Source organism: Coturnix japonica, chromosome 11 (genome assembly GCF_001577835.2).
Source record: "Coturnix japonica isolate 7356 chromosome 11, Coturnix japonica 2.1, whole genome shotgun sequence".
NCBI lineage: Eukaryota > Metazoa > Chordata > Aves > Galliformes > Phasianidae > Coturnix > Coturnix japonica.
The window spans coordinates 2,597,186-2,623,927 of NC_029526.1; the positions used below are offsets into that span (position 1 = coordinate 2,597,186).

The following is a 26,742-nucleotide window of genomic DNA, read 5'->3' on the forward strand; positions in this document are numbered from 1 at the left end:
CTCTTTGTGCAGTCACGTTTCTCTCCCTCTTGCTGCCTGTTCGCCGTGCTGAGGCTTTATGCTCACAGCAGCCACCCCCCCGCCTCCACGAACACAGGAAACGGGGGCAGCTGCCGCATCTGGAGCTAACGATAGCTCTCGTAAAAACAAACCGACTCTCGGGGTGACAGCGTGTCTTTAATTAAACCGTTGCCTATCAAGCGGGGCTTAAAGTTCAGGGGCGTTTCTAATTAGCGTGTCCTGCTACCCCGCCATCCCGTTCTATTTTCGAGACCCCTGGGGCAGGCGGTTGCGGCCCAGCAAATGGCGTCGGGGGAGGGCAGCGTCCCCCCGGGTAGCAGAGCGGAGGGAGGCCCGCCCCGGCTCCCACCACCCCGGGAGGCCCCGGTGTCTGTGGGAGGAGGAAGGCGCCCGTGGTCCGCGCCGCCTCCGGCCCCTCCTCCGCGCCCACGCCCGACGGCGCGACCCCCCTCCGTGCGCCCCGTCTCCACGCCCGCGGCTCCGGGGGCGGCCGCCACCGCTCCGCCGCTCCGCCTCACCGCCCCGGAGCTCGGAGGGGAATGGGTGGAGTTGAGGAGCGCGGTTTCCTGAGAGGAAGTGACCGCACAGGGCAGGAATGCGCCGCCGGCTCTGCGCCGCATCCCGCCTGCCTCGCCGTGGTGCCGCGGGGAGCCCACTCCGCCCCGCCAGCCATGCCGCACTTCACGGTGGTGCCGGTGGAGGACAAGCATCGCGCCGAGTATGACAGCGTGGAAGGGCTGAGCTGGGTGGACTACAGGGAACCGGCCGCCGCGCCCGCAGCCGGAGACTCCTACGACACCGTCAGCTCCGACGGTGAGAGCGGGCACGGCCGGGCGGGGGGCGCCGGTGCCGCTCCCGGTGTGTTCCGCACTCAGACAAAGGCGGCTCTATGGGGGCGGCGGCTCATAACGTTGGTGGTGCCGGGAGCCGCCCGGAGCTCTGTCAGCCGGGAGGGTGCCCTGGGGTCGCGGGGTCGGGGTGTGCCGTTATCGGGCCTCCCGCAAGACGCGGCTTCGGAGCCCGTCGGAGTGTGCGGAGGAACGCTCGGATATCGGGGTTCTATGCCGCGGAGAAACAAACGGTAGAGAACTCTATTCGGTCAGATGTCGGGTGTTTGCTGGCTGTCCCTGCTGCTGTTGTTGGCGAGATCTTAGCCGGGCCCTGGGTGCCACCAGCAAGTGCATTGTGTGCTGGGGAGGCTGCACCAGCCGCGCCTCTTGGGCAGCTCCGCTTTTTGTTGTGAGCCGTTAATGTGTTCCGATTGCAGAAGAGGTTCGTGTAAACGGGACGGGATTTGGGGCAGTGAGGAGTCTGTGCGGCTCCTCTAAGTGAGCAGTGTCAGCACTCAGCCTGGCTTGGTGTTTTTCTGTGAGTCTCAGTAAGTCAGCGTAAATACGATGGTTGTTTCCTGTGAGAAAAGGAAGAACGCTCAGATTCAGAGAGCAGAATAGCCCTGGCTGAAAGCTATTTCAATATAATGACTGTAGGGAACCTGGGCTGCTCAGAATTGTGCTCACAGAACAGGAAGGGTCTATTTTGCTTTACGATACTCAGCTGTCATGAGATGAATGCCAGGTTCTTATATTAGCGCCCTGTTTGGTTCTCTTTGAATTTGTACCTTAGTGTTTCAATCTCTAATGTACAATTTCTTTTCCTTTGCACAGTTTTCAAAGGAATTTTACATTTCATGTAGGCCTTGTGCCTATTACATTGGTTCTTCCTAACGTGGGTGCTTGGGAGCAATGAAATATAAATGTTCTTCCCAATTTGTATGCTATTACAGGCAAGTGGAGGTGCTAGCCCTGAAGGCTGTATATGGACTTGACTTCATTTTATTAACAAGCTTGTTTTAAGCTCAGGTTACTTAACACACCATTGACACATAAGGCAATAATAGATGTTTCTTGTGGGGTACTTTCTTCCTTTGTAAGCTGCCCCCATGGGTTGGTTGGGACTTGTGGAAGCTGCTGCCTTGGTGCAAAAGGGAAGGTCAGTCAGCTCAAGTTGTCTGTCATTTGGGTGGCAGTGCCTGTAGGATGTGTGCAAGCAGCACACTCTGTCAATAGCTGGCAAGTTGTGGTCTCTGCAGCACACAGAACTGTGCTGCTGGAAGTCAGCTTAGTCTTTATTTTACTAAACATCTGGAAAATCTCCATTAACATACGGTAGTTAAGTTCTGTTTCTGTTTGAACTGTAACTGTCTTCTATTTTTTTTAAATTTACTTTCACAGTAATTAAGAGTTGTTTCATATCCTCGGGGTACGTGAATACAGATGCATTCTCTTCCCTACCTGTAGTGACAAGTGTGTTCTTCCCCATTGGCCTCTTCTGTCTTCTCTGAGGTTTCTTGGGTTATGGTTCAATAGAAGGGAATTTAAAATCTCACTCAAATGACTCCTCTGGCTCTTGGTGCTTCCTTTTATATATTGTGCAGGGCACAGAAGCCTCTGCTACCTGGGAAAGAGTTGAAAAAATGACATGGTAGAGCTGGGATGCTCCTGTTGAAGCCTGAATACCTTATGCTGGCCAGAGCCTGCAGCATCGAGGAGAGCACCCTTCCAGGGCTTTCTGTGGCAGCTGATTATGGGGCTTTGGAGGAACTGACTGATTGTTGTTGGTGACTCCTGTGGTTCCAGATAAGGTAAACTTTATATGCACAAATTCATAGTTTTTAGTTGTGGCCCTATCCAAGAGCATAGGATTCGTATTGGCACTGTGAATACACACATAGCTGCCCAAACAATGCCATTCGTCCAGTATTTCTGTGCAGCCAAGTACTGCCAACAAAGTCAGTATAAGAGAATTACTGAATATTCCCCAGGGAAGCGTTAAAGCAGCTTGCTAGTCATAAACCTTGTTCAAAGACTTTTTAAGACTTCTTTGGGTTGCTCAGTTTGATTGGAGATGGGTTAAAGCGGTTGAGTGGTGGTATGGCCCTTTGAGCCTATGATCATGCATGGTTATTCAGTTTTGCTTGTAGCTGGTCTCTGACTGCATTGTTGGTCAGATACTCCTTGCACCATCTCTGAAGCTTATGATTCTGCGGTCATTTCCCTCTAACCTTCTTACTCAAACCTTTATTTGCCATAGCCTTGTTATTTTTCCTTTTTCTTTTAATTCAACTTTACTTGGGAAGTCAAGTGATGTGATGTTATTTGAGCAACACAGAAGTGAAGCCATTCTGCACCAGAATTTCTCATCAACCATTTGCATAAGAAGACATTGGCTGGTGCGTAATAATTTAGCCTTCCCAGACAGCTTCATTGTTTGGTTGTGAATAAGCAGATCCTTCCTGCTGCTCATAATAGATTTTGACATCTTCCATTTAGAAAAAGAAGCACAAAGACTAATGTTGTGATCCTATGACAAACATGTGAGCCTTGCTTCATGGACCGGCAGGGATGAGAAATGTGAATTTGGCATCTCTTCAGTCTTTGAAACAACGCCAGCGTGTCAGGTTGGGTACACAGGGTAAGAAATGGGAAAGTGGAGTCTAAATACTATTAAATAAAAAACAAACAAAAACCAAAAAACCCACAGCAAATAAGTTTTGCTGTAATAAGAATCTCATCTTTACAGCAGTTGTACACCCTGTCAACTGAAGTGAGACTACATTGTGTTTCCCGAGGGAACTTATTTATCCTCCTGTGACTTTTGTTTGTGGAAATGAGATGCTAATCAGCTTGGTGTCACTAACTAACTTTGGTCAGCTGCCACTCTTAGTTTTTGCCAGTGAATAGCTCTACTTATGTTCTACTTATCACATGCCTTTCTTTTAGCCCACAGTTTTCTAACTAGACTCAAGACCTTTTCCTCATGCTTACAGCCTGCATCAGTACGTACACTGTCCCTGTGCAGCAGCGGATTATGCCGGTCAGTTTTAATAAACTATTATTGAACTTGAGAAGATGGATCAAGAAAGTTCTCCTGTGATAGCAGTTAGATTTTATTTTAAGCTTTTTCCCCAGTTCACTGCTTTTTAAGATGCGATAACTTTTACTAATAAAGGTTTTAAGTTGCTTTCAAGACTTGAGATAAAGCTGGCATAAAATCCATTAGAAGTACCTTCAGATGGAGTTAAGCAAATCCCTTTGCAAAGCACTTAATTCTTATATATGAATGTTTTGGCAAAGACCAGAGACAAGATAAAATTAGGCATGTAACAAATTAGGTACTACAGCTAAATAGGGACGACAGAACTAAGTGGCTTAAAATATTTTAGGTTATCTTAAATTCAAGCTAAAATTTCTGCTAGCAGCAATGCAACTGGTGCTGTTAGAGTTGTCATAGCAGCAGGTTTTTGCATAAGCTCCGTTGCACGTTGCCTTCAGCAGTATTCCTGTTGCCTCAGAACTGCAGGAAGAAGTCATGCAAGAGAGGGCTTGGGAATTCGAGGCAGAAGCTCTGAACTGTTAGGGAGAAAAATAACTTGAGAAATACACTGAGGTCAGTGAACTTCCTCTTCTTGTGAATAGTTAACTATTGTCTTCATGAAAATGGTCTGGATATTACATCTCCTTAAATCTAATTTTAACGAGGAAGGTTTTGTTGAAAAGAAAACAACAACAAACAGGAGAAACCATATTCTGCCAAGTTCTGCATCACAACTTTCTGTCTCTGTAAAGCTTAAAGTGGAATTTTAAAGTTGTCCTTTTGAGTACTGAATATGCCGATATTTGCTCCTGTTATGTAAAGAGTTTGAGATGTTGGAAATGCAGATCCTGAAAGGAGTCTTAGCAGCATGGTCATCCTTGTGAAGCCCAGTGCTTTTTTTTGCTCCTTGTGCAGCTGGCCGTTAGCACAACACTGATTGCAGCACTGAACTCCAGAATACTTTTCTCAACAACACAGGTGCAGAGATAAGTAGGCCCTTGCTGGTGATAAGGAAAGATAAGCACGTGGTATGTGAAAAATGAAAGTGGAGAAGTGCTTTGTGACACCATTAGCTGTGTATAAGGCTTGGATACGTGAAAGAGATTGTAACCTTTGTGACTGATTTACATGGAATCCATGGCGGATACTCAGATGTCTTGATCATCTTAGTACCGTGCAGTTTTACTGAGTTCAATTTAAACAAACGATTGTATGAGAGGAGAAAAAAGTTCATATTACTGAATAAACTTTTGGTAACAGCCTTTCTCATACCTCTAAGTTGTGCAGTGCTTACGGCAGAGCTGGTGAGGCTGCAGCTGTCTGGCACCAAGGGGTTCGTGGTGCCAGCTGCTGGCTGCAGGAGACTTCACTAAATATAGAAAAGCATGGTCCTTTCTGTGGGTTCTCTGGTATTTGAGTTATTTGGAAAAGCTCACTAGTGGATCTTTGTGATATGTCTAAGTGAGCTGAAGGCAGCTCCTGTAACTGTGGGTGGATGCGTCTACGTGTCACAAAAAAATAAGTTATAAAAATAATGAAATAATAATAAAAAAAGAAAAGCCGCTGCTAGTCTTTTGTAGCTGTTGATTTACTGATGTATTTATTTTTGCTTAGGAGAATGCCTGTATTAGAAGATCAAGCAACTGCATGTGAAAGTACCCAGATTTTCTGTCTAAATCCCTCTGTAAATGCACACTCCTTTTGACTTGCTGAGTACCCATCCCAAGCTATTTTTCAACTGTGGCTTCTTATTTTTTTCTGCGTGCTGAAGTGGTGTCTCCTGTTCAATCTCTGTACTTCCCTAAATGAATTAAAATCAGTTTTTAGGTTTCTTATATTGTATTTGTGGTACTTATCTCTCTTTTATATAAAACTGATCTGTGTTTGTTTCATTCAGCTTGCCCTTGCAAATTGCAGGATTTCACTTCCTTAAAGAAAATACTGACATTTGCTTTCCCCTCTCACCCAGCTGCAGCAAAATAAAGGATTACATTTTTGCATGCTCCTAAAAGTGAGGTTCAAATTTGACTTCTGCTCTAAAGTTCTACGTGGAATGGTGGCTAAAATACTCTGCAACTTTACTGGCTAAGTTTCAATGCTTTTTGCTGCTTGATTTTTGTAAAGTCTCTTTGTTAAGAGTTGGTTTTCATTAGACATCTGTTTAAGGGACGCCAAGTGGGTATTGCTGTTTTTTGTTCTTTCGTTGTGCTGCTTGAGGTGATTTCTTTCATTATAGTTGAATTTTGGTCACGTGTGGAGAACTGCAGCTTTCACTTTGGCTGCCTTAGTGAGCGCTGAGTTAACAGTACTCTATTTTTATGCAAGTAAAATGCAGAAATATCATACACCAAAAATAATGGCAAAATCAAATACTTGGCAGGTATTTATTATGTTCTGTCTTTAAATATAAAATGATTACCCGTTAGTGGGTTAATCATGTGAAAGATAAATCTGTATGAGTCATGTAAGAGTCACGTAGATACTAATTTAATGATTCTAAGTAGTTCATAATTACCAGAACCCTAGTAATGCCTACATGAATGGGAAAATATAGGTCTTATAATCCATGTATGGCAAGCTTCTTTTCAGAGTATGAGAGCATTTTGTGAGCTGGTATGTCATACAGCTCCCTTCTCCACAGAATATGTGGAGCAGGTCTATCTGGAGGTTATTTTGTAGGGTGCGTACTGCCTGCTTGTCCTTATTTGTTAAGGATTCCTTCCAGAGTCTCAGATTATCACTTGTGAAGTTCCTGGAGTTAAAGGAGTAGCATTTTTTCAAACATGTCATGCAATAGAGATTTAGTTTTTTTGTGTGGTAGATATAATATTTGGTCTGGAAAAAGATGGCTGTTTATTTCCAACAGCCTTAACACATGTCTGAGCAGCAGAGGTATATGTTAGGACAGTGCTGGGAATACATTTTCCCCTCAGTTATTTGCTGCTATTAAAGGTACTTGGTGGAAATTTTTTTTTTTGAATCATCTTTTGATCTTCGTTCCACTCTGTAGAACAGAGAGGTGGGATTTAATGCGCAGAATAAAGCACTAATTGACCAAAAAGAGCTTTGATTCCATTACTGTATGGATGACGGAGGAAGGCTGATCACTTGGCAGAACTGCTAAGTTAGCTGTCTTTGCTTGCTAGAGGCAGCCTGAGACTTGTTGGAGATGTAAGTGAAATGGCATTTTGCTAAGTGGAAGATGGGAAGCAGGTGCCAGGCTGTGCTGGGCAGCAGCAGCATGAGCTGAGAGAGGAGACTGCTTGTACTAGAGAAGGGGACAGCCATCATGCCATCTTTATTGGGGTGGTCACTGTGCAATGACAAGAAACCAGGAAGCTGGTTTGTGTAGGACATGGCTTAGCAGCATTTCTGCTGCTACTCAGTTCCTGGGTTTGCCTAATCCCTTGGAAATTTGTCCCAACGGTCCATCCTCTCAAATCCAGAACAATTAATTTGCTCAAAATGACCTGCATTCTCCTAGAGGCCCAGCCCTTTCATTGACTGACATGTGGTCTGTAATATAACTAGGATGCAATCTATTGATTACTTTGACAATTAGGATCAAAGCTGCAAGCTTATGCTGGAAGCTGCCTCACAGGGAACTGCAGTAGGGATTGTATAACAAGACTTTGGGAGAGGAGAGATGACGCAGGCTCTGTTTAGGATAGAAGCATGCTGTACTATGTATAGGTTCAAGCTAATTAAGCTTGAATGAAACAGCGTTGTTGTTGTTTTTCTCTAGCCTAATTGCCACTTTTCATTTTCCTCCACCTGTAGCCAGCATTTGTTTGTGTTTGTAGGATTTAGAACACCATTCAGTCATCACAGATATTTCCATAAAGCTATTTAGGCTAAACCTTTGCCTTTCTGTTCCATGTCAAAGAGGAACTGGGGTTTTTATAGTGTGCCATTGGAAAACACTTACTTGCTGCTTTAGGTTAACTTTTAAGGAGGAGCCACTTGTTGAGTCTTGCTCTTACATACTTTACATTGCTGATTGCTGCAGTAACAAACAATAAAATGCCCTGGGGAAAATTATTTTTCATGAAATTATTGATAATAATGCAACCTCGTGCTATGACCGTGCTTGTGAACTGAGCAGCCCCAAGCGCAGTCGCTGTGCAAAGTCCTTATGTGTATTTCTGTGCAGGAGGTCAGACCTGAGTCAGGCTCTGAGCAGTTCAAGGAGACATAACTGCTTCTCCTCTGTTTTCTACAGTTGTGTTTGGAAGCTTTGTCTTCCTGATCTACTTTATGTAAGTTTGTATTCAAAGCTGATACATAATACTCAAGTAGGTGTTCCCGGATGGTTTTGCATGTCTCATTTCAGAACTGACCGCTCCCAAACATTTTCTGGTTTTCCTGTGCTAAGGTCATTACTGTCCAGTCTGTCATTTTTACAGTATGAAATATTCAGCAGGAATACTAGTTTAAGGTATTTTGTCACCTCTCCCCAGGATTTCTTCTTTTCCCTGCATTCACAACGTGTGTTTGGTGCCTTGTACTGAGGCATGATTTCTGGGGCACAGCTGTTTCTGGAGTATCTTAAGCAAACTCTGCTAAGCTTATCCAAATTCAGTTCTAGTATGGATGTAACTTAGAGGGAGTTGCCATTGCTCAAGCAGAGACAAACCATTCATTTTTGATGTGTCTGTATTTTTCCAGAGAACACAGCAGGGACATCATGGAGAAATTTCAGGGACGTGGCAGCCAAATAGGACAGGAAAAACCCAATACAGACTAACTGTACAGTAGGATATTTATCAGCCTTTTTGTAAGCTATCCTTCAGCGTACATGCAGGGGGCTTTAGAGCTGTAACTTAAGGCAACACACAGGGAATAATTTTAATTGTGATGCTTTGCTTTTGTCCCTTTTGAAGACGCCATGTTCTGGATTTTTTGGTAGAAGTGGATGTTTAGCAGGGCTAAGCTCCACCGTGTATCCTTGAGTTTCTTCTGACCTGCCTTCTCCTGCTCGTACTTGATTTAACTCCTGCAGCAGAAGTGAACCAGTATTACCTGTTGCCCCATGAAGAGTCTCCATGTGTTACCCACTGCTCTCATTTTGCTCCAATGCTCTCACAAACTGACAAACTTTCTGTAAAACAATGGTAAAAGCCACTGTCTTTTCCAGACCCCTTAGCTGCGTCTTGTGTCTTGGAAGAGCTACAAGCTCTTGATAATTATGTGTTGGAATATATATATGTATTACCAATAATGTGGTTTGTTGTTTATCATATATGCAATGTCAGAGAGCTCTCCACCCTCTAAAATTTTTGGTAGGGGTGGAGTGATTTCTTTGCTTGGAGGTGTCCCAATTTGACATTGCTGAATTTGACTTCATCAGCATTCTGTAAGTATTGTGACCAATGGAGCAGTGAGCTTTGTTTTATGCTTTTTTTTAGCACCACATGGAAAAATCAGCTCTTCACCTTTGCTGCATACAGAAGCTTAGCTCCTTTTTTTTTTTTTTAATCGTTCTGCTTACCACCAACAGCCCCTTTAGGTAAATACTAGTAAATAAAGAGGAATCTCTCACGCAGTCTGTTTTCAGTGCAAGAAAAATGTTAGTAACCCCTTTCTATATGAATTAGTTAAAAACTAATATAGTTTATGTTTGAGTTCCAAATGCTTTAACTGATTAGAGATGTGTCCTTACTGTCTTCCAGGAATGGACAGTAAATGTGAGTGCATTATATAGTGTGTAATGCATAAAATGTACAGAAATTCTCAAAGTAATTTAAACCTTTTTCAGTCATTTTATGTATGTCTGGAGATGCAAAGCACTCTTGCCTGTATCTCCATTAGTTCTATCTGTTCTCTTTAGGAAGTTCTCTGAGCTGTTCCCAGCTGCTTGTTCTCGCTCCATGGCTTCTAGTTACTGTTGTTTGTTTTGGCATATATTTTATTTCTTATATATGTTCATCTTTCTTTCTGCAGAACTGTGGCCAGCTGAATGGGTACAGGGCTGAAAGCAGTTTCTCTTATTTGATACCAAAGAGAGAAACGAAGTATATTTTGCATGGAGCCTATATGCCAGTCCCACAGATGAATGTCGGTGTCTCAGAGAAACTGAGAAAGTTTTTCTGCGGGGAAAGAAGCTTTCCCTGAGACACGGGATAGCAATTACATATTTCTTGTTGTATTTTGACACAGGGTGTGTTCTATCTGAGATGCCTTCATGCGTGTGAGGGGACTGAGTTTCGGGGATGATAGTCGTGAGAAATGATCTGGAGTTTTTCCACATGAAATAACCTCTGAAGTGTATTATAAAAACAACCTTTGTACTTCACTGTAGTGCTTTTCAGCTGGCAATGAGGAGTTAGATTATGAAAGCTCTGAAGCAGTGTGAGTTCCTAAATTCATTTTCTCAAAAGTGACTTGGCATTTTTGCAGCTACTGGATAAAGGAGATAGCGTGGTGTGTGTGGTGTTTGGAAGGCTACCTTGTGAACAGAATGCATGGGGCTCTAGTAATTATGAACTACTTAGAATCATTGTTAGCATCTACATGTCTCTTACATAAGCCTCCATTTCATCATACAGATTTATTTGTTTTGTTGTGATCTTTCATATGATGTATCCCCAAATCAATAATCATAGTAGAAGTTATTGAAGATGGAAAGAAATACATCACTGTTTTCACTTGAAAGCTGAAATGCCTGGAGGGCAAACGTCACAGAGCTGTAATTTTCATGGCATTAACGGGTTTAAAATGCTGTCTGATTCCAGACTGAGCAAGCAGTGGATTTGTGGCACACGCTTTTTTGAGTAAGTGTGCAAACAGTGTGCAATGTGCTTCTCAGACACGGCCGAGTTTGATTTCACAAGTAGCATTTTCAGTAAGGTCTTGATATTTGCTGATTTTCTCAGCATTTGAAGGATTATAATGCCAGGATTATATCAGCATTGGCTTAGCTTTCTCTAAGGAACCCTTCTGCTTCCTGAAAGAGATCAATCCCATTCAGCTCTGCAGGCAGCAGTCACTTTGTCTGAGGAGGTAGAAAAACTTCCTTTGGGAATACAGTATTAAACCTGTCTGATCCTCAGGACTTGACAGAGAAGGCATTTTCTAAAGCATGCAGTAAAAGCAGAAAGAAGAATAATGGTAAACCAAATTACTGCAAATGGCAAAGAGTTATTGCTGAAGGGTAAGTACTTCATGTTGATATTAATATCCACAAAGGATTATATTGTTCTGAAGCTATCAGAGTATCTTAACTGAAGAGTGAAATCGTTGCACTTTCTGAAACAGAGGGTTATTACATTGCTAAGTTCTTTGAGTTGTGTAGTATTAGCCAACTTCTTTGGTAGAACTCTTCCCTAGCCTAGATTTGCAAAGTAAAATAAAAGACCAGTAGTAATTTCATGCCTTTTTGTTTAGGGAGAAATCAGATCTCTGCTTAAGTTTTTATTTAGTTATTTACTTTGCTGCAGCCTAACTGTTGTGTAGGCTGTGTGGGAAAGCTTTGGCTCTTTCCTTCATGCAGACAGACCACAAACACAGTCTTTGGAACTCTGAACTGTTTCAGAAGAACTAATATATTATCAGCAATGCAGCTTTTAACTTATCTTTGGTAAAGCTGTGCTTTGTTTGTGTAGCTTTTGCAGGTGCCAAGGCTGATGAATGTAAATACATAGATGACATCCGCAGTATAGTTTAAGAAGCACACCTTCAGTTGTTGGGGTAGAACCCAGAAAACACAAAATTTTAATGAGTGCTAATCCATAGTGAAGAAAATAATGTTATATACTAGTCTTAAAATAGCAAATGAGCAAATTACCCACGAATATCAGTGGTTTGGCCTTCAACTGCAGGTTCTGCCAGACGTCCTACTGGTGGTATACAAGAGTTCAGTATTGTCTGTATAAGTAATAGTTTGAGTCTGCTTAAAGTACAGAGGATCCTTTTGTTGCCCAAAAGCTGTTTGGGTAGAGATCATCTAAGTGCCCTTTCGTTCTGCAGCCTTATTGTTGCGTGGATTGTTACCTAGTAGAACTTCTGCTTTTTTGTTTATAAATGAAATGCTGTCATCTGCATTTTTGTTAGCTTATCGTAATGCAGTGGTCTCTTCATGCTTTTTAACGGTAATTTCAGTACTTTGCTGCTGAAGGTAGAGGTATCAGGGTTCTTGAACTGCTTGCAAAAGGCAAGAAAATTATTCTGGCTTTTCTGTTCTTCAGCAGCACTCAGTTCTGCAGAACTTCACTGTCATTGGAAGGTATGAGGAAGGCTATCTGAGCATTGCACAGACTTTATCAGGGAACCAAGTTTTATCTTGTGGTACAGTTGTTTGGGGAAGTATTATCACAATTAACACCTGGAATTTGCTTTGTCAAAAACTGTCACAACAGTTCCTTTGAATAACAACAAACAAATTGAGAAAAACAACAAACCCACAAAACAAAAACAACAGTAAACCCTGGAGTGTAATGGAAATGGGTTTGGACAGCTTTTTTTTTCCTTATGAAAGCTTAATCCTCAGAGCTGTGAACAAATGTCTTCACAAAATTGCATTGACTGATAGCACTATTTGGTTGTGCGGTAAAATATTCTACCTGAATGTTATTTGTTTGCAGCAATCCCATTGTTTCTGTAACTTTTCCTGCTCTAGAATATCCATCAAGAGTGTATCCGTTTGCATCCAGCTCTTGGAAGAACAATAAATCTAGCAAACTATTCTTGTTTGTGGGCTAAATTTCCAGCTCAATTCTGGCTTGGTGTGACCAGCAGTGTAAGAATTTGTGAAAGGTCTTGACACACAAAAGTCTGCAGAAGCCAAAACGAGTTATCGAAACACAACAAACGTGCTTTACACCAGGGATCCATTTCTCATACTTTAAGCCATCTATAAACTTGGTTCGATGCAAGTTAGATTCTCTGCAGAGGTAGTTTTCAGCATGCCATGATGTATGTACAGGAGATGCTCTCCAGGGATCAACTAATTCAGCTGTTTTGTCATGACTAAAGTGTGTGAGCCTAACTGATTAGTTGACCATAACTGTCAATTATTTAGATAGCTGAGATTAGGCTGATAGAATCACCAACTACTTACGTATCTATTCTAGTTTCTAATTGTTAATTCCAGTGGTATTTGTAGGTGGAATACTAAAAGCATGAGTGATGGATTAAATGCGTAAGATGCAGTAATGTTCTCTGTGCATGAAAACCTTTCCATTTGTCTCTAGCTGTCACAGGCTTTGTGAGCAGTGGTGTTTGTAAACAGTGTTGCTAGCTGCTGTGCAGCCTGTCTCATTACAAACATACTTTTGCTGTGGTGTGCATGAAGGAACCTGTATGTGCATAGTACAATTACAAATAAGACGTCAGCTCTTATACTGCTCTGGAAATAAAACTGTGTTGTGGGGAAAAGGCTTTACTTTGAGCTTCTGGGTTTTTTTGTTTGTTTGTTTCAGTGAATCTTTAGTGAATCTAGTTCTGATTTGAAAGGATATAATCCATAAGTTAAGAATGAGAAGTTATTTTTTAGGCAGGGAGAATGATGGGAACTCAGCTCATTGTCATCACAGCTTGTAGCTGTAACTGGGGGCTTTGTCCACCTTGCCTGCCCTGCAAAGTGCATTAAGGAGTTTGGGTTCCTCTTGAGGTGCTGTGAGTGGAGGTGTGATGGGAGGATGGTGTATGTGCCTCTACTGACTTTCATTCAACTGACTCAGATACATGCCTGTAAAAGCAAAGTAACATGGATTTGGGAATCCTTCTTAAAATGTTTTAAGATTAATTTGCATTACTGTATTTTTCCCTGTTATCTGTGTTGCTTAGACAAAAGCTAGTCATACAGTGTCCATCTGTGCCTTCAGCACGCCTTAACTTGTCATGTAGATAAAGCCTCTGTAAGAACTAGCTGAGCGCTTCTGGATTAGTCATGTCCAAATGGATATATGAATTTCCACTTATTTAACTGAGCATGATGAAGAATTAGGGGAGTGGTAGTTTTCTTTGAGGGAGTTTGGAAACTGACAATAGAAGAGAACAAAACCTTAACAGGTCAGGTCGTGCAGCTGCTCCTGCCAACTTCTCAAAGGGATGATTATTCTTGGACTAGTCTGGCTGAGTACATTTCATTACCATGAAGCTTCCTGGTCTTTCTTTATGATAGTTGCACTGTGCCTAATTGTTCGGCTTTCTTTTATACATGCTGATCTGTCATTCTTATTGTTATTTTAGCCTGTGTTTTGTCTGTAGTTTTCCTTGAACTCTTTATTTTATCCTTCACTAAAGAAAATGCAATGGCTTACAATGAAGTCTTGTGCATACAGCGCTCTAGTGGGAAAACTGTTTCTCTCTCCTAATTTCCTTCCAGAAACAAAGCAATAATGTGGACACTGTCCTCTCTTCTTAGCCTTCTCCAAAAAAGCTTAGGTTGTCTAAGAGAATTACAAAACCTGTCCTGACTGCGTGGTACAGCTGTACCACCATGGCAATGAGGTAAATGTTGGGCAAAGATTTGGACATCCTTTAATTATTTTGGTTTTGTCTCCTGGGCTTATGTGCTGGTATACATAGGAGCGTGCGCACAGGATTTTTAGTTTGTTTTGCATTGGACATCTCTGATGTTTTATGGAATTCAGGTGATTCACACAATGAATACTGTTCTATAGACCTGTGTCCATGCCTGGGTAGGTGAGCTACAGAAAGTTCAGGGAATTGTGATGGAGGACTGATGATAAACTGTATAGCTGCAGCGGTGGCTGTAAATAGAATGATTTGGTTTGGAAGAGAGTTGGCAGGATTTAGAAGTTATTAATAATTAAGAAGCCTTTATTATCTTTCAATAATTAAGACTCAGAAGTAATGAAACAGGTGAAAACATCAGCCTAATTGGAATGTAGTTTACATACCTAAAAATAATAATAATAATAAATCAGTTAGAGATTAAGGCAAATAAATTATTCTCTGTTGCAGAGTATGTAGCTTTCTCTTTATGAAATGTTCCTTGCAAAAAAATATTGCATCATGGAATCTAACACTGCATAGCCACCATCCAACACCAAAGGCTCAGTAATTAAGAATGTGGAAAACAGTACCCATGTCACAAGATGGTGCTTGTCCAGGAGACTTCATGCTTCAGAGTGTAAGCTATCCTCATGTGAAGCTGGGGCAAGAATTCCCTGGAGTGTCTTTCCGAGGTCACCTCCGCTCTCTTCCAAAACTAATGGAGATAAACTCTTCCTGTGCAAGTAAGTCTGTTTCAGAGTGCTGGTATTGCTCGTTGGCACACAAAATATACTGGACAAATATTTTATTGTAGTTTATATCATGTGCTTTGCTAAACTCCATTTGATTGTATTTTGGTCAAAGTACAATTGTGATTCTTGTTGAGGAAATCATAGGTTTTGCTTGTGAAACTGAAAATAGAATATAGAAATCTCTAGAGGAGATCAGATTAATGCTTTGGTGATGTGTTTACGAACGTATATGAAAAGCAGAGATTACACTAAACGTGCAACTGTTAATAAAGGTGATTTTGGCTAACATTTAATTAGCTTTTCTTAACTTTTCAATGTAAGGCTCTTTTTGATGTGGGACAGAACTGTGCTGCACCCAGATCTGCATATCGGTGTAATTAAAAGATTACATCCTTCTGCAGAACTGGACTGTAAACTTACAATGCCTGGAAATGGAGTATATGGAGCACAGTGTTTGAGAGGGGTGTTAATATTCATAGAGAAAAACATGTCCTAGCAATTGCAAAAAGCCAATACTTTAATCCAGTCACTTGTTTTACTGATTTTTCAGTTGTGGTTAGCTTTGTTTGGGCTTCCATTGTGCAGAAAGGTATCTAGAGCCAGCCCACCAAGGAATCAAATTCAAAAGGAAAGGCAAAAGGAAACACAAATGGTGTACAGAGAGGAAACAGACACTCTTTTTGAGAGAGACGATGAGCTTTGGAAGAGTCCAATTGTGGAAAGTTATGAAATGGAGTAAAATGAAGATGCATGGCCTGGTGTTTTGAATGAACAAAGCAATTGTCATCTTATCTGAAAGTCAGGGATTAAAGGTATGGGTTACCTTTACAGCAAGTGTGATTCATATACCTTATATACTTAAAAAAACAACAACCCAAGGATGCTCTGTAAGCATTATCAGTAAGGGAATACCCACTATACTTTTGAGCAGCACCTATAAGATGAAAGAACAAAGAAACCCAAGACATCAGATATTTTTTTTTATGCGTAATATTATTATTTAAAAAAAGAAGAATTACCAAAGTGAGTACATGGGAGGTGAGAAAACAAATTGTAATGAGAAGGTACGGCACAGATTAAACTTCCCAATTTTGTTAGTCAAACAGACCACCCGTTTTCAGTTTCATAAGTAAAACTCATGACTCAGTTTCCTCAGCGAGAAGAGCAAATGGGCTTTGATCAGAATAGAATAGAATGGACTTCAGCACAGCATGCAATATGTACTGCAATAAAATTGGTCTAGTGTGCTCTCCGCCAATCAGAGATCTAACATATACAGCAAGCAAGCAATTACTGTGGTTTGTTTAGTAAATATTTGTCCCACTGAGAATGAAAAACATGTTATTTTCATACCGTGTTGCTAAGCTTACAGGTTTTTTGTTTTTTGTTTTTTTTTCTTTCCAAGTCATGCTAAAGTTTTACAAAATACTGCAAGGCCAAAATCTCTTGCACTATATTAAGGTCTGCGGATCATTTGAGCCCTCTTGTACAAGGCAGCTGCTAAGTCACATTTTGGTGTTGCGAGAGCTGTGAGAAAAGCAATAGGCACATAATCACAGTGCACTGCCATCTACAAGTGCTTATGGTCAGCATGACAATTATTTGCAAACACTCAGACATCTGTTGTTTGTGGTTTTTTGTTTTCCCCTAACAACTTTACTCGGAGCACCTGTGAGCAGCTTCTTCCCATGCATTGCTTGCTCTGAGAACAGCACTGACATTTCTCCTATTATTTTGCCTATAGCAGTTGTAACAGTGTGGTGGTATATGCCAATCCATATGAGTAGGGGAGGAGTTGTCTATTTGCCTTCTAGGTTAATTCCGTAAGTTTATTTAGACTTCGAAATACAGAAATGCTTTTGCTTTCGTTATGCTAAATTATTTTAATATAGCTGCCTTCAGTCGATTACCTTAGTTGTTGAAAATGAGCACCAAAAAATCCAGGTCTTTCATCTTGTGCTTTTCCTTTATTCAGTGTGTAGTACTTTAGCTTGCAGTCTTTGAGATAATCCATTTTTCCTTTCGTTTTCAATTTCTTTAGTGGTTACTGGTTTTGTAAAGACAAAGATCACTTTTTGGATTGATTTTTCTCTTAAGGAGACGCTCTTGAAAATCTCCTAAGTTTGTATTGGCTGAATGAGCAGGGAGTGAAGAGTTATAGGGAAAAGAAAGAAATTTTTGTAAGGGGAGCCACAGGTCAGAGAACTGAGTGCTGGAATCAACTTCATTTTTCTTTTGGCAGAGATAATTTTGTACCACATTTGTACCTTTCTTTATTCATTTAATTTCTACCTATTTCAAAAAGATCTACTGATCTCTCAGGTTGTCTTACGCTTTACTTTTACTATACCTGATGTTAGGTCTTAATCCATAAGCATTAGAGCAGTGAAAAATGCACAGCCTATGTTCAAAACACAATAAGGATAAAGCTTCATCACACTTCATGTAGTAAGCATGTTTTGAGATCTAGAAACTGGAATGGGCCCAGGGGGGAAGGGTGTGTGTGTGTGGAATAAAATAGAGAAGAATAGGAAAAAGAAAAGAGGTTTCTGGTTAATATTTACAAGTATTGTAACAACAGAGTTTGGTCTTGGTATTGTTCAGTTTTATTAGATCTACCCAGTGTGTTTGCATATGGGGCTTAAATGGTTCTCTTGGCTTTAGCAGTGGTTTCTGGGTGCGAAAGAAGTGTCTTTTGGCCTGTCACAGCTCTGTGTAAGAAATAGTTATCAAAGGAGACGCTGGAGAACAAAGGTGCAGACAGCAGTGCAGCTGTGCCCCTACTTACGTGCTTTGCTTTGCGGTGACATGTTCATCTGCTTTACTGAAAATAGAGGAACAGAAACAGCAAAAACTCCTCTGTCAGAGTAACAGTTATGATATATGTTTTGTTGCATAATGTTAGATACTAAAAAGAAACAGATTAAGTTGAATGGTTTCTGATGTCAAGGTTAAAAAGTTTCCTTGGGAATTCTTTTCCTCTTTCCAAATCTTATTTCTTTTTTTCTTTGCAGGTCATGGCAACCATAAAGAAAACAGCCCTTTTCTCAACAATTCAGAAGCCAACAAAGGAGGTGATTACTATGACAAAAATCTGGCCTTGTTTGAGGTAATTTCTGACTGTTTTTCACAGTTTTGATGTGATTTGTGATCTTCCAAACTGGGAGGGACTGAACACATGTTAGTTATCATTCAGTGGAATGTGGAGCATTGCAAAGGTTCAGGTGCTTTGGTACCTAACTCTCACTGGTGGGGAACCTGATATCTAAAAGCCTTTGGTGTATTTGAGTCTATAAAGTACTAAAACATAATGGTAGCGGAAGTGACCTGAGCAGTCACTTTAAACAGTGAAGCTGTGTTAGATCAGCCAGACCCATACAGAATTGAGCAGAATTGTCGTCCTCACCTCACTGACACTGCAGTAAGTGAAAATATGTCATGGTCTGCAAAGACCAAGTTTCTAAAAGACATTTTCAGAAATTGAGGTTCTGGGGAGGAGTGAAGAGTTTGTGAATGGCTCCACAGCTGCTTTCCAGCAAGGCTCTTGAATTATGGCTTCACAGCCATCCTGGGAACTTGCACCCAATGTTTCCCATTCTGGGAACTGAACGTGGGGCAGCCTGAGTTGCTCCTATGCCCAGCCAGGTTGACCCCCGCAGACTTCAGCTGTGTGGCTATTGAGCCTAACACATAGCTAACCTGCTGCCCTGGAAATGTTATAACTTTGTTTTTGTGGCACTATGCTTGAGCTATAGCCTTTGCAGCATTCTCCCAGCTCTGCTGTCTCCTCCCTCCAAAGTACAGTAAATCTGTGAACAGGATAAAATCTCTTGCAGGTTGTGGAGGGCTGGCCAGTTGGGGAGTTTGATTTGCTGTTACTTACATGTTTGCTTTTCTCATAAGCAATAGTGCAGTAGCACACCAGGACTGCAGGCTGCTTCTGTAGTACTAAAGAGGAGGAACAGAACATCCCAAGGGCTATGCTGCCCAATGGAATGGGAAGCATGTTAACTCAACCTCTTTCTGAGAGTAATCATAAGCAGATTCTTAAAGGTGAAAACTGTAGGTTTCATAGATGAGATCTGAGAAAAGAGTAAGAAAAGGGATACTTGGTGTTTGGTGTTGGTTTATGCATCAGATACAAAGCACTGATCCTCCCAGAAACTGTTCATGACAATACATGACGATAAAACTCCAGACAAGGAAATCTGTCTTAACCAGCTTTTTATTTTCTGTGTAGAATCATTTCTCTTTGCCATGCATTATATATTGTGCAATTTGACATGTAAAATGTTTCAGAGAGAGAGAGAGAGGAAGGGAGTGTCTTCGTCTTGAATTTGCAGGCTAGCTGTTTCACTGGGCTGCTTTTTGTTGTTGTTTCTTTTTCTTCTTTGTTTGAGGAAAGTATTTGTTTGCGTGGAGAAGCCACAGATTTGGCCTTGAAAATGCTTTGAGAAACAGATGTTGCGATGGGAAGAATGTAAAACTGTGAGGCTCTGCAGATGTGGCTTCTGGGATTAAATATATATATATATATATATATATATATAAAATATATAGATCCACATACATAAGATGACATAGTTTGAAAAATATAATAAAACAATCATACCCAAGTCTACAATGATATTGCTGCCTTATTTGTAAACTTTTAAAAGTGTATCTCTTTCTGTCAGTTGTCGTTTGAGATGCATACAAGGCATGTATTCATTTTTGTTACAGTCACAAAGCTCAGAGTTCTTGCTTACTGATAAAATCCGCTTTTCAGTACCTGAGGAGAAGAGTGCATATAGCACACTCCTATTGCCACATCTTTTTCTTAGCAGAGTTGCCCTTGTTTCAGAAAATAAATCCTCTCATCAGTGCAATTAAATACTCTGATTCCCTTGATTTTTCTCATGGAAGGCCTGACCCCAGCAGATCTCCCTCAGTGTTGTGACTCACAGAAATTGACTAGTTGTCTTCCACAGGAAGAACTCGATATACGACCAAAAGTGTCATCTCTGCTTGGCAAGCTGGTCAACTACACTAATCTTACCCAAGGTGTTAAGGAACATGAAGAAGCAGAAAGCACTGATGGTTCCAAGAAGAAAGTATCAAAAGTAAGTAAAGATTCTTTCTATTGCCAGCTAATCAACTCAGTGATTCCATGTCTGGTTTTGGAGATTTGGAGTCCTTTCTGCTTTATCTTAACTTCTGTGGTTCCAAGGCATCACGACAGCTTTACAAAGAAATGCCATAGAGCTCTTTGGTAGGCAATAAGGTGATATAAAAAAGCTGGTTCTGAAACAGAGGTTGAGGATAATGCACTACAGTACTGTTGCATATACCCGGTATGGATTTAGATAGATAAGATATGCTTTTAGCAGTGAATCAAATCAACAATGACAGAAAACCCCCGCAACTCTTTCATAGTGCTGGTTTAGGTTCCTGGAAGCATCTGAGATGGGTGAGCCTGGTAGGTATGACACAGAACTTGCAGAAGACAACACCCCTCTAGAGTGGTGGGTGGAGGTCAGATTAGGCACCCTGGGGCAGCTCAAGTATCATTGTGGTTGCTAGGCGTTTAATCGGCTGAATTCCACCCCAAAGGATCTACATTGAGATCTGCAGCCTGTTAGGGCTGGCTATGGTACCTAAACTGAAGGTGGGGTTTTATTGTTGGTTGTTTGATTTCTATCGCAGGCAATGTGTTCTAACTACTCTTCTTAGTTGTCTGGCAGTCAGGCAGGCACTTCGGATAGTGCTAAAACCTTTAGTGGCGTGGTTGCATTTTACTGCACTTGCAGACCTACCTGTTTGCTTGCATTTTATTTTTTTTCCCCCCAAAGGAAAATATTCTGTAAAAAACTAAGATAGCATTTGAATTCTACAGATGTAATCCTACAGTACTGTCAGAAAGCCTTGAGGTGTTTCAAACAGAGAAAGAAGTGATAATGCTGAAAAACAGCATGTTGTTCTCCAAGGGAAAACATGTAAATCCCTGCTGACTGCTGGATTCCAGCTTCCTTATGCACGTTTTGTTTCCTTGCTCTGCTTGTTTTTACACTCATGTTAATAAAGTTACTTAGTCAACATGATGCTTGAAGTTGAGTTTCGTCCAAGACCACGAATGCTATTTGATATTGTGGTTAGTATGCCATCATTACAAGGCTGAGTGCAGGTTGTCTAAGTGTTGTAACTGCGTTTTCATACTTCAGCCTTACTTCTAAACGGTAACTTAAAACATTTTAACTGTTGCTTTTGTATGGCACTTGGTATTATGTTAATTGTCGAGTCTGTTCAAAGTTTTTACCTTCATACAACCAATATGAAATTTCATCTGTATCTATGTTTTAGCATGCTTTTGAGGGAAATGATGTCAGAGATCAGCTCTTAATGTGGTGACGTTGCCTAAGACAAAAATAAAGTTAAAAATTATCTACTTTTGCAGACTGATTATTATTTCAACAAAGGTAAATCAAAGGGAGATTCAAATAGGCCCAGTCCTTACCATGTAGAGGCAGTTCTGTGCATTTTTCCCACTTATTTCCTCGTTAATTGCCCATCCAGGATACCAAAGTAAGAGGCAGTCTGATCTGAAAGCTCATCACTTATTTTTCTGTTGAGAAAGAGTTAGGAGAATCTGGTGACGTAGTGTAATGTTGGTTAAAGAAGTTACAGTTATAGCTTTGTAGAAAAGAAATGCCACAAATAACAGACAAGTGGGAAGTTGTTTTTAACTTAAAGACAATACAGTCCTCGTGAAAGCTCTGCCTCTGTGGTAATATGCACTTTGGGCTTCTGGTTGTCTAAAATTATGTCCTACTAAAATGTGTGCTTACAGACTTCTCAGATGATTGCTGCAGAGTGAGTTGTGTAACCCATTCCAAAAGGGACAATATCATCCTATGTTAGTATCTCAGTATTTTCAATGTAAACACTGCATTTTCCTTAATGAATATTTGCCTAACCTGTCTGTCCTGGATGTAAATTGCATCAATTGCAATATCACAGCAGTAGTTTGAATTTCTTCTCCCCATCTTGCCTTAAGCAATATGAGTGTTTAAACAACTTGTAGAATATAATTGAGTACTTGACCATCAATTATAGTATGATTAAAAATTGAAAATTCCAATCTAGTAACTACACAGTGCTGTGGACTATAATTATTATGAAACTGTACAGATGAGAAGCAGGTGGCACATTCTGATTTTGGGTACCAGCTTTGATAACTGATTCATTGCTGAGTGATCTGTCAGGTGTGCTCAACTAATACATGTCCAGCTGGTGTGACCAAATGTGAGCTGCCTGGCCTGTTGTGTCACTTTGTTGTGTCTCTTACTGGAATTGGCATCTTGTAGATGAGAAGTGGAGTGAGGAGGGTTAGCAGATTCTAGTTCTGGTATTCAAAAACTGAAGGAAGAAAGCAGTCCTTTCTGTAAATAAGTACATCTGAGCACGTAAGACAGCCCCATCAGTGAAAACCCTTTTGTGACATATCACAACACTGTCCCCTAAATTGTACCCTTTTAAATTAGAGAGGAGAGCACAACTGTGTGCACATGTAGTGCGTGTACAGTTATAATTGTACAGTTATACAATCGTATAGTTATACAGTCAATAGGTAAACAGAGGCTATGCAGATGTTTTGTACAAAAGATTATCATGATAGAATGATAATCAATGATAAATGGGAAATGCTCACTGTAAACTCCACACAGGAGCAATCTCCAGAGAAAGAGATCCTGCCTTACTGTTAGTGAGTTTTAAAACAAGATCTGGAAGAGGTGGAGTCTCCCCTTCTGGTAGCACAGCTGAATTACCTTCACCTGTGCTTCCACAGCTGACTCATTGCTTGCCTCAGATGGTTAATCAGAGGTTCAGGCTGTGATCAACAGTTTCCCATACAGTGCAGAAATCTGAGTGGCGGGTGTTTAAAAAAATAAAGGAGGTCTTTCTCCCAAATGTTAAGCTTAAATGAGTAGAGAATGAAGTGCTTTGCCTTGTGAAGGTCACTGTTCTTGACACCTGCTTTCTCAGTTGACACGACCAAAAGAGACTCACTGTGTCCATGAGCTCTGGAAAATACATTACGTGACTGTCCTCCCTTCTCATCTTTTGGAATGATTAACACAGTTTGTAGAAAGTGCAAATGCAGATGAGGAGAATTTTAGTGCAAAACCCCTGTGACTCTACGAAAACAGCTCAATACAGACATGCTACCCTGTTTCAGCATTCTCATTAAATATTATTGATAGTATCATTCTGTTTTAAGCATACATCAGAAAAAGATTGTAATAGGGTGGAGGTTCTGATTGCTTTTTGTGTTTTGTAAGTACTGCCTTATATTAAAACACTCGGTCACAGCACTGTTAAAATATCCCCTTCTCATGGTAGAAATTACGTTAAGTATTTCAGTTCATGTCTCTTTAATAAGGCAATGCATTTCTGTGCTGCTGTCTGTCCTCATGCTACAGAGCAACCGCAAAAGCTGTCATTACTGATCTATGTCCCTGAGCCCTGCAGCCAAGTGCTTTGATAACCTGTCATACTGGTACAATGGAAACAGTGTCCTTCAGACTCAGATCAATATTGATATCAATTATGTCCACTGCTGATAAGAGTGAGTGCTATGCAAGCAGAAACATGATCTGCATTGGAACTGAGATTTTTTGAGATTATTCTTTTCCTTCTCAGTTGAACTAAAGCATTCTTCAAAATGTCTGTGCTTTACTTCCTTTATGCAGCATGAGGCATCTAACTTGTTTATTTGACAGCTGTAGAGACTAAACTAAATAACCTTTTTGTTTCAGACAGTATTCTGCGGAGGCTTCAGTACAGGTTTAATTTCACTCATTCCAATGGAGGCTGCTGATTATTAAAATGTATAAAGAGGGTTAAGTTGCTGCAGTTTAACTCTCATTAAATATTTCTGTGAGCAGGTTGGTGCAAGCAGTGTTTGTGCATCATTTCATGGTGGTATTTTGTATTCCACAGGGCAAGAAAATACAAACTCCATATTAAACTCGTCCTAAGTGTACTAAGTGCACACTTAGTAATTCTGTGTGGTTTTGGTTTTGTCTTCTGGCAGGCACTTAGGCATCTCCTAAGCTGCTCTACTCAGCAGTAGTCTCATAACTGTGCAATTAATGCACAGTTCCTCTTCCTCTGTGGCTAAAGTTAAGTTGTAACTTGATGCACATTAAAAGAAGCCATTTCAAAGGAATAGGGAGGGGAAGATAAACAGTAGAGCAAAGCTGCCAAATGGATCAAATAGGAATGAGCTGGAGGTCAGGCAAATTCTTATGCAAAGGAAGCAGGTGCTGAGAGATGTGTAAAGAACAGGCTAAAAACTCACCTGCTATGCTAATGCTTGGAAAACTGCATATGGAATATACAACAACTGTGCTCCACCTGCCCTTGCTGTGTAGGAGGAATAGATTGAGCATCAGAGGAAACAGGTATACTATACAGAACAGCCTGAGAAGATCCTCTGCTGTAGCATTGGAGCAACTTGTTTCAAAATCATTTCTGTTAGCCTCAGAAGGTGTCAGTTCCTTTCATCCTCACACATAATCCTGGCAAAGTGTTTAGCTCTGCAGGACAGTAAATTTTATACATATAGCAGTCAAAGTTTTGGGGGCTTCTTTGTAGTGTGGCACCAGAGCTGCTAAGTAAGAGCTCTCTAGCCCTATTCTGATAGGTCTCATTGGTATGTCCATTGCAAACCATCAGTGTATGGTCAGGAGGTTCACACAAGTTGCAGCATGTATAGGGAAACTGATTGATCTGGTTAACCTTAGTCACTGCAAGAATTCAGAGCTTGCTTTGAAAAATTCAGTCAGTAGTTCCTTTTGATATCCTTGCAGTTCAGATGACTGTTCATGGGTTTCCTTATATGCTACTCATCTGTGATATGTTTAGGAATTCAGGTTTATTTATAGGAGAAAGCATGGAAATAGAGAGGTCTTTAGGAAGTTACTTTCTATTCCTCCCATGTTTCAGCGTTCTTTGTAATTTTAAACATAAAAGAAAACCTTAGAAAATGGAAACCCTGGAAAAACTTGGCAGAAAACCAAAGAGACTTGGGTCTGAATTTCTGTGAGTGTCAGATGTGCCAATGGAGGAAAATCCTACCAGCAACACTTTGATATCAGCGTTTGGGATCTGACTGTCCTTTGAAAATAATTATTCAGGCAAAGGAGAATTCTGTAAGACATGGTGCCAGATGCCAGCAATGTGGAGTTCCTTTGAAGTCACGTGAATAATTTACATTTTCTCAGTCACTGTCAAAAGTAATTCAGAGTCTGATGCTAAATTGATTTAAGCAGAAGAAATGAGAATCATTGTTTTTGTGTAATGTATAGAGTATGAAAACAAAAATACATTATGCATTTCTCTACGTTGCTTCAAAATCTTTTGTACTTATCACAAAAGTGTATTTTGAATTCTAGGAGTAAGATGGGGTCTATCCTACTGTGAATCTGCAGCCCTCACCCAGTTTCATCATAAAAACTCCATGGTTCTACAATAAAACAAATGTATATGTAGTTGTTAATGATTGATGTTAAATGCTGAATATAATTGTAAATGTGAAGATCTTAGAATCATAGGATGGTTTGAGTTGGAAGAGACCTTTAAGATCACCCAGTTCCAACCCCCCTGCTATGGGCAGGGACACCTCCCTCTAGACCAGGTTGATCACAGCCCCATCCAGCCTGGCCTTGAATGCTTCCAGGGAGGGGGCATTCACAACCCCTCTGTGCAACCCACTCCAGTGTCTCACCACCCTCACAGTATAAAATTTCTTCCTACTATCTAGTCTAAATCTTCCCTCTTCTAGTCTAAAACCATTTCTTCTCATCCTGTTGCTACATGCCCTTATAACAGTCCCTCCTCAGCTTTCCTGTAGGCACCCATCAGGTACAGAAGGCTGCTATAAGGTTGGGTTGAAGAGCCCAGCTCTCTCAGCCTGTCCTTCTAGGATGGATATGATTTTGTTTATCAATTGATGGTTTCAGTGTTAGTAGTTTGCTTTATGGTTTGTGGAATTGGAGGACAGTAGTAATCAATGTGCATCTCCCTTACATCTCAGAGCTGTGTCATTTGAAAAACTGAAGTTGTATGCTCTTGGTTACTTACGCTTTGAATAATTCCACGTAATGAATACTATGTGCTTCTTTTTTTCTTTCCAGTCACCCAGCATGGGCACCCTGATGGGAGTGTATTTACCTTGCATGCAGAACATCTTTGGGGTTATTCTCTTCCTTCGGCTGACTTGGATGGTAGGAATGGCTGGTGTTCTTCAGTCCTTCCTGATTGTATTACTGTGCTGCTGCTGTGTAAGTATATGGCTAAAACAATGCCTGTTATGTAACCCCTGTGAAACTACCAAAAAACTTGGAGAGGCTTCTCTGTAGATGTGCATGTAGTGAAAAGCCAGATTTATGCTAGGCTCTCCTGCTTTGTTTGATAGGCGTGTGATTTGTTTTTAGTTTTTATTTTTAATTTATGCATGGTAATATTTCTAAACTGCCAAACTATTTGCAGTGTAGATACAGTCAAAACAATGGTGTTGGTTCTGTAAACAGCTTTTTTCTGTGTCTCAGATTGCCTTCCTTGCTGCACAAGCCTTTGCCAAGAGTTTCAGCTC

The 26,742-nt window shown here is 40.8% G+C and overlaps 1 protein-coding gene and 1 long non-coding RNA gene across 4 annotated transcripts in view; both read left to right on the forward strand.

Moving 5' to 3' along the window:
• The first annotated feature begins 551 nt into the window (after positions 1–551).
• Positions 552–26,742, forward strand: part of SLC12A4 (solute carrier family 12 member 4) — a 45,532-nt gene continuing 19,341 nt past the window's right edge. The window contains exons 1-4 of one of the 3 annotated variants that reach the window (XM_032447008.1): positions 552–834; positions 18,122–18,216; positions 20,078–20,209; positions 26,285–26,431. In XM_032447008.1, coding sequence (XP_032302899.1) covers positions 561–834; positions 18,122–18,216; positions 20,078–20,209; positions 26,285–26,431 — 648 coding nt within the window. In that variant the 5' untranslated portion in view covers positions 552–560. Of the gene's footprint in view, positions 835–14,897; positions 15,099–18,121; positions 18,217–20,077; positions 20,210–26,284; positions 26,432–26,742 lie in introns of those variants that run through there. The other 2 variants (XM_015873792.2, XM_032447009.1) reach the window with 2 other exon arrangements.
• LOC116653957 lies at positions 848–3,928 on the forward strand. Its single transcript, XR_004308625.1, has 2 exons — positions 848–2,662; positions 3,351–3,928. It is a non-coding gene; the product is annotated as an uncharacterized LOC116653957 (long non-coding RNA).